Source organism: Austrofundulus limnaeus, unplaced genomic scaffold (assembly GCF_001266775.1).
Source record: "Austrofundulus limnaeus strain Quisiro unplaced genomic scaffold, Austrofundulus_limnaeus-1.0 Scaffold67, whole genome shotgun sequence".
Taxonomy (NCBI): Eukaryota; Metazoa; Chordata; class Actinopteri; order Cyprinodontiformes; family Rivulidae; genus Austrofundulus; species Austrofundulus limnaeus.
This window is the reverse complement of record NW_013952469.1, coordinates 916,325-924,546: the sequence shown is the minus strand read 5'-3', so window position 1 is coordinate 924,546 and position 8,222 is coordinate 916,325. Positions and strand designations below refer to the sequence as shown.

Below are 8,222 nucleotides of genomic sequence, written 5' to 3'. Positions count from 1 at the left end.
TCCATCAACCAACAAACCAACCAACCCATCCATCCATCCATCCATCAACCAACAAACCAACCAACCCATCCATCCATCCATCCATCAACCAACAAACCAACCAACCCATCCATCCATCAACCAACTAACCCATCCATCCATCAACCAACCCATCCATCCGTCCATCCATCCATCCATCAACCAACCCATCCAGCATCCATCCATCCGTCTGTCCATCCATCCGGCTGTCCATCCATCCGTCCGGCTGTCCATCCATCCGTCCGTCTGTCCATCCATCCGTCCGTCTGTCCATCCATCCATCCAGCATCCATCCGTCCGTCCATCCGTCCGTCCATCCGTGCGTCCATCGTCTATCCATCCATCCATCCGTCCATCCATCCATCCGTCTATCCATCCATCCATCTGTCTGTCCATCCGTCCGTCCATCCATCCGTCTGTCTGTCCATCCATCCATCCATCCGTCTGTCCGTCCATCCATCTATCCATCCGTCTTTCCATCCATCCATCCGTCTATCCATCCATCTGTCCATCCATCCGTCCGTCTATCCATCCATCTGTCTGTCCATCCATCCATCTGTCCATCCATCCGTCTTTCCATCCATCCATCCATCCATCTGTCCATCCGTCTGTCCATCCATCCGTGTGTCCATTCATCCATCCATCCGTCCATCTGTCCATCCATCAATCCATCCATTTATCTGTCTGTCCATCCATCCGTCCATCCATCCGTCCATCCATCCGTCCGTCCGTCCATCCATCCATCCATCCATCCATCCATCCATCCATCCGTCCATCCATCCATCAATCCATCCATCCATCCATCCATCCGTCCATCCATCCATCCGTGTGTCCATCCAGCATCCATCTGAAGGAATTGTTGGGGTTTTATTAAGTGCACTGATTATATTCACACCACACATAGTATATTTTGTTTTATGATAGAAGTGTAGTGACTGATCAATGTGATTTATAATTACCTGGATGATTCTATTTTTTATAGCTACATGCCTGGCACCGTATAACACATACTGTATGTGTACTTTTAAAATCATTAGGTTAGCTTTTTGATTGTTTGTGGGCATGTCTCTGACTAAAAATATTAGGGATCCCCTCCTAACAAATGACGTAATTAAGAGGCGGAGTCATGCCCTGAAGCTGGATGTTATATTCTCTCTCATTTCCTTGTTCGGGCTGATTCCTGGGAGGTATTAAACAGTTTATCAGCAGAGCGCTCTGGTTTCTGTATGGTTACTCTCACACTCACATTATATTGCAAATTCTCATGATTTCGCACACATCCTGGTAACGAATGTGTAGTAACGTTTATTTTCTTTTCCATCCATCTATCCATCCATCCCTCCCTCTGTGCTCATAATTGTTACTAATATCCACTGTGTTGTACGTAGCTTGTTGTTAGCATGGAGTAACCGTAGTGGTAGCACTGAACACTGGCGTTGAGTCTGGTGTACATCATCACACTCTGATGTAACGTATGTCGATCACGTTTTAGTCATATCTGTTGCTGAAACGTTTTCTGTCAACATGTATCGACATGGAATTATTATCTAGCACTTCCCCCTCTTCCTCTTCTCCTTATCTTCTCATCCTCTGTCACTTTCAGACCCCCCAACCTGCTCCACAGAGCAGTTCACCTGCTCGACAGGAGAAATCGACTGCATACCCATGGCGTGGCGCTGTGACAGCTATTCTGAATGCGATGACGGCAGTGACGAAGAAAACTGCCCCGTCTGCTCTGCCTTCCAGTTCCAGTGTGACGGAGGAAACTGCATCGAAGCTCAGAAACGCTGCGACGGTGAACCTGACTGTGATGATAAGTCTGATGAGCAGGACTGTGAAAGTACGTGTACACAGCTGTCAGCTCTTAGCGTAGTTCAAACAACACCTGACAGTAGCTGTGTTTCCATTGCAAATGTGCACAAAACTTTGTAGAAATTCTGTTAATGCTGAAAACACAGTTTTTCAACTGCGGTGTTTCCGTTAAGCAAGAAAGGCTATTAAAGTCACACGTGAATATGTTTGTTCTCGCGATAAGTCATTACAAACATGGCGGCAATGGATGTAAACACATAGCATGCTGCTACCATGACACTAGCGCTCATCATCAGAGAAGACGTCGGCGTCTTTTATTGAGGCTTACCAGCAACAAGCCCCTTATACTTGGGAGTGGCTACGTATCCTGTGTTTTTGGGAAATTGTAGTCGGTGAGTTTAATACTTTCTTTTACTACTTTGGTGATACTACTACTACTTCTACTTCCTGTTATCTTCTTCATCGTCATCGTCTTTTAGCCAGTAGAAACAGCCGGTTCTGATCACGTGACTCCCATGATGTGAAAAAAGTGTTTCAATTGCAGTTTTGCGAAACACACCAATTTTGATACGGCCAAAAAACCACCTCATCCTAGCACAAAAACATTTTGTTGAAAGAAGGAGTTTTTTTTTCTCTTTTCCGAAATTTACGTGTTTCTATTGAGCAAATTTATTTTCAAAATTCTAATTTGCGCATTTTCATGGTCAATGGAAACACAGCTACAGAAATAAGATCAGCATTCTGTGTTCTGCCTTTGATTTAGGCTGCTGTTACAGAACTAATAAATACTCCACAGAGCCATGAGGGATGTTTTTTATTGTCCTTTCTGTGGCCTTATTGCATAAAAAACATAAAATGAGAAGTTTCAAATAAAATATAGATCCCTGCAGTTTTTATCTCAGCAGCAATAACAATAAAATAAATAAAACAAATAAACTATAAAACTCTGCTGCTTGATAATAGTTTGGATGCTGAAAACAGACTAAAGGATGAGCCTGAGTGGGTGCGTCCACTTCCACCTGCCTGTTAATACATAAACAGGTGGACTGGAGGGCTTTGGTTTAAGAATCTGAGCATTTTGGACTCAACATGTGATAAACTGAGTGTCCATCTGTCCCTCTCTGTTCCAGCCATCTGCACCTCGGCCCAGTTTCGCTGTGGGGACAACCAGTGCATCACTAAGAAACAGCAGTGTGACAATTACTCTGACTGTCTCGATGGATCTGATGAGCTCTCTTGTGGTAACGTCAACAAAAGGATTATCAAATAGAAGTTTTTATTTTTATCACCCGCCGTTAAAAGGCCCTCTTATATATTTCTTCTGTTTCTGATTTTGTTGTCACACTTGTTTCAGATCATCAAACAAAGGTAACCTGAGTAAAAACAAAATGCTCTTCTCGAATAAAAGTCACATTTATAAAGGGACAAAGCTATCCAAACGATTGAGGATGTTTATTATCAGGATGATTTGAATAATAGTGAAATCATCATTTAAAAACTGCAGTTTTATATTTACAGTTTTAATATTAACACTTATTTTAGGATCAAAAACCTAGAAATATGACAAATAAAAACAGACTAAAATATGGGATAAATCTTGTGCCAGCAGGAATTGAATTTGAATTGCTCAGACTGGGCCTCATGCAAGAACATGTTCGTATTCTTCTCCTAAATTTCTCTTACTTTTGTTCGTATGAAGGGTTCGTACGAACATGTCACGTCAGATTCAACAAACTCTTCTATCTTCAGGAAAAGTGTGTAAATGAGCTGCGTRAATTCCACCTGTTCGTATCCAGCTGCTCGTGCACGCGAGGGGAGATTAGCATAATTACCACCCCAAAAACACCATATAAGGATATGTTTCCTGCCCCACATACCAGGAAGTGTCCATTCATAAATGACTTCGCAAAGTAAAAAAGAAGATTTACGAGTTCAGAGATTGTAATCGTGCTCTCCGAGATCGAGAAAAGAAAATCTGTTCTCTTTAGCAGCGTCATATGGAATTAAAGGAGCTGCTTAAAGGAATGAAATGTGCTGTTAATGTGTCTCCTGTGGGTCGTTACAGTCACAGAAATAAAAATCTTAATCATATTCATCTCTCTCTAGTCCAGCTCCGGTTTTTCCTTGGTCAAATATTTTTAATTTAAGTGTAAACAACTGTGTTACTGTGTTTACATTAACGAAGTAAATAACATCAATAACATCACATCATGGATCAGTCAGCAGCAGCATCTTATCAATATGTGATCCATGATGTGATGTAAATGTAACATTTTCTATAAGTAAAATTAATCACTGCATTAAAATAACCTTGTCTGTTTTTGTTACTTTTACACTTTTACAGTGGATTGAATCAACTCTGTTACATTACAGAAGGGAAAATTCACCGAAGTGAAACATAAATCTGTGGATTTGTGTTTGATTACTCTGGCTGGCTTTCTCAAGGACCAGGATGTGACACAAAAATATGAATTATGAAAGTGAAAGTAGTCAAACTGAGTTTTTAACAAACCAAAATACAGTTTCAAAGCAAATTAATTCAGATACAAAACTTTAAATTCAGTTTAAATTCAGTGAAATTTATTTTCAAACCAGTGCATTCACTTTCAAATTATTCACATTCAGATTCAATCTGAGCAATTCAAATTCAATTCCTGCTGGCACAAGATTTATCCCATACTAAAATCAGTTCTTCATATGGGAAGAGAAACTAGAGAATAGAAGTTCTGTTGCTTCATTTTTAAAACTTTTAAGATTTGCCATGCCCTGGCTGACTGAGATTCTGCACCAAAATGGATTTTTCATTCTCCTCATTAAATGTTTTCTTCTTTTTGTTTAGACTACATCTCCACTTCTTCAAGCTTCGTCCCCAGCTATGAACCTACCAACCCCATCGGTCCAGTCATTGCCATCATCCTCCTGGTGTTTGTGATGGGCGGAGCTTGCTTCGTCTGCCAGCGTGTGGTCTGTCGACGTTATAAGGGCCCTAATGGGAGCTTTCCTCACGAATACATTAGTGGAACGCCTCATGTGCCCCTGAACTTCATCACCCCGAGCAGCTCTCAGCATGGTACCTACCAAGGTTGGATCAGCACTCTGAAGTCCTACAGCTAGAAGAATATGTTGTTGTTCTAAAGGTGTGTAAAATGTGTGCAGGAATCTCCTGTGGAAAGTCCATCATGAGTTCAGTTAGCTTGATGGGCAGCAGCGGCAGTGGAGCTCCTCTTTATGACAGGAACCACGTGACTGGAGCTTCATCCAGCAGCTCCTCGTCTACCAAAGGAGCCTTCTACCCTCAGGTACAGAGAGAGACTCACACAGTGTTTGTTGTTTGGATCCCAATCAGATAATGGACATTTAATGTTCTGTTTGTAGATCCTGAATCCTCCTCCATCGCCGGCTACAGATCGCTCTCTCTACAACGTAGAGATCTTCTATTCCTCCAACAGTCCATCCACCACAAGATCATACAGGTCCATGCTCTTGAAATCCTTCTTGTAATGAACATAGTTATCTCTTGCTTTGAAGGGAACCTCGACTAGTTGTAACATTACATATTATCTGATAAACATTTACTTCAACTACAAAACAAAGACTGTAAAAATACTGTAGACTGTTTAGTTTTTATACATTTAAAAATATATATCTTTACACAGACAGCGCCATATTACTTTGATTTTCGATTTGATTTATTTATTATTTATTTAACAGGAAAAGGTAATTAAAAATCAAGCCTGACTCAGCATAATTGCTGTTTTACAGCAGGTTCCTGTTCTGCAGCACATAAAACACTCAGAATTACAGCATCACAATCACATCATTATACACCATAGACACAAAGACAAACAAGCATACCAAATTTCAGGAAGGCAGCATTTGCAAAACAAGACGTCTAAATATGAGCACAACGGAAAGTGTCCAGCAGATGGCAGACAAGATTCTTCTTAAAGGGCTGTAGTTTTGAAATGGACTTTATGTTTTGAGGAATGTCATTCCATGCTTTAGTATAAACATAGAAGAAAGACCTCTGGCCGTAACAGTTTTTAAAAGTTGGTAATGTCAGTTGTCCTTTTGTAACAGATCTGGTTGAATGACCACTTCCAGAATTTACCTGGTAAATTATGATGTTTACTAAGTGCTCTGGTGCGAGGCTGCGAGCCCTGTCCACCCTGAAGGTTGATCTTGGACAATATCCGACTGTTGTGGAAATCTTTATTTTACCTAGACAGAAACATGAGATCCAAGAATAAAAAGTACTCCGTGAAATGGTCAACAGGATTTATTGCAACAACAGGAAACACAGAGAACAACATAGAGCCATTGAACTGTAACCCTGCTCTCTGCTCCTGTTTCTTCTTCTCTGAGGCAGTTGAGGCCTCATATATACTGTTTAACAAACACCATTATGTCATCTTAATAAAGCAAGATTTCATCTTAAGGAAATGCTGGGTCAAGGGAAAACACAAAGATAAACACAAGTGATATCTATGAATGACTGTTGTTAGCAAATCTTGTTCTGACTTTAATTATTCTATCTGCAGTTAAACAGCATGTCATGAAAACCTAGGTCATTAAAGTATGTCATGAATTACTGGCTTAAACCTAAAAGTATTAGTTCCATTACACTCTCCCCCATCTGATCATTAAATGATAAAAAAAAAAAAAAAACAACTCTTTAATATGTTAAAAAATTATGTCAACACAAACATAAGTATATGTACTTTTCTTAAATCCCAACCCCAGTAATAACCCCTGTATGTATTAGCTCGGCGCTAACACTATTTTGCCATTCTGTGCAAGATTACCCTTCATGGTGGATACAACTCGCAGCCTTGCACCAAAGGAAATAAATAAATCCTTGCACCTGTGGATAACGTAGTGAATGCATCATTTACCCATCATGCTTTGCAGCATAAATAATATGGTGCAATATGAGTGACAATATTTTTTTAGAATTGATTATTTATTATTATTATTACAGTTGTAAATATTTATCAAATGTCTAATATTACAAGTGTTGAGGGTTTTGTTTGAAGGTGAAACAGCTCGTGTCTGACAGTAATTTGCTCTGGTAGCAGCTGAGAGACATTCCAACACAGACTAACAGATTGAGCATAACTTTATTTCAAAGATGAAGGCTTGAATCCTCAAATGTCTCTCCTTTTTTACCCGTTAGACCCTACCACCCGGTTCGTGGCGCCGCCCCGCCCACCACCCCCTGCAGCACAGACGTGTGCGACAGCGACTACACCCCCCACCATCCTCCGGCCGGGCTGCTGTCCTCAACGAGTCGCTGGAAGGCCTCGGGCCACGCCGGCCACGGCAAACCCAACAAGTACTACATGGACCTGAACTCAGACTCTGACCCATACCCTCCCCCTCCCACCCCCCGCTCTCAGTACATGTCAGCCGAAGAAAGCTGCCCCCCGTCCCCCTCTACCGAACGATCCTATTTCCACCTCTGCCCCCCTCCTCCCTCGCCCTGCACCGACTCCTCATGACCTTCTGTCACCTCCGTCAGGTAGAAAGGGATGAAGTTGAACTCGCTGGCTCGGTCCCGCCCCCCCCCTTTGTTAGGGGAAAAACTTTGAGCTGCCTCTTCTGTGCCACTTTACGCAGGCGGGTCTGGATTAAGTGCCTCGCTAAATGTCACCCATAAAGCCAGTCTTCCCTGAGATCTCGGCGTGAGGATGTACCGCGCCGAACAAACTGAAACCTGTGGGAGGCTGGAGCTTCAAAGCCCCGTCCCCTCCGCCTCACGGCTCAGGAAGGAGATAAACACGTTCAGCCAGCAGCTCCTTCTTTCACTTTCATTCCGTTGAGAGAGGAAGACTTATTTTCTTCTCCACCTGATCGTCCTTTCAAAACTGGATTGTTAAATCCTGAGGGCTGAACTCACCAGCAGGAAGTTGGTCAGTAGATGTTGGTGCTGTGAGGCTAAAGCCATGGGCCGCCGCGCCCCCCCCAGCTTCACAGTGTTACAGACAACCAGCAGAGGGCTGGATGCTTAGTGAATATACAAACTTCATGGCTGAATACATGAGGAGGACTGAGTGGACTGGTAGAATACGGTCCAAAAACCATGAACTGTAAAGCACATTTTGTCTCTTCATGTTGGAAACAGCTCAAACTGCTTTTAGGGAATAGTTAACCTCACTGAAGTGGTAATCTAAGGTAAGAGAAGTTATTAATTAATATCTTACCTGCAGTGGTGGGCACAGTTCTCCTAATCTGCTATTATTGGAACTGATAATTTGATGAGTCATTTAGCATTTGCTTTAATTTCATAAACTAGTAACAGACTTGATTCATGCTAAATTAATCAGGGCTGCAACGATGCAGGAAATTCATGATTCGGTTCGATACTTTAGTCTCACGGTTCGATAATTTTT

General features: G+C 41.9%; 1 protein-coding gene across 2 annotated transcripts in view; it reads left to right on the top strand.

The window, feature by feature from the left end:
* LOC106518855 (low-density lipoprotein receptor-related protein 5) overlaps window positions 1-7,913 on the top strand; it is a gene marked incomplete at its 5' end in the record, with an annotated part of 15,205 nt that extends 7,292 nt beyond the window's left edge. Inside the window, 6 exon segments of one of the 2 annotated variants that reach the window (XM_014010276.1) lie at window positions 1,622-1,858; window positions 2,961-3,071; window positions 4,670-4,900; window positions 4,987-5,129; window positions 5,206-5,303; window positions 7,007-7,913. In XM_014010276.1, coding sequence (XP_013865730.1) covers window positions 1,622-1,858; window positions 2,961-3,071; window positions 4,670-4,900; window positions 4,987-5,129; window positions 5,206-5,303; window positions 7,007-7,331 — 1,145 coding nt within the window. 2 annotated transcript variants of the gene reach the window in all.
* Between the last annotated feature and the right edge of the window lie 309 nt (window positions 7,914-8,222).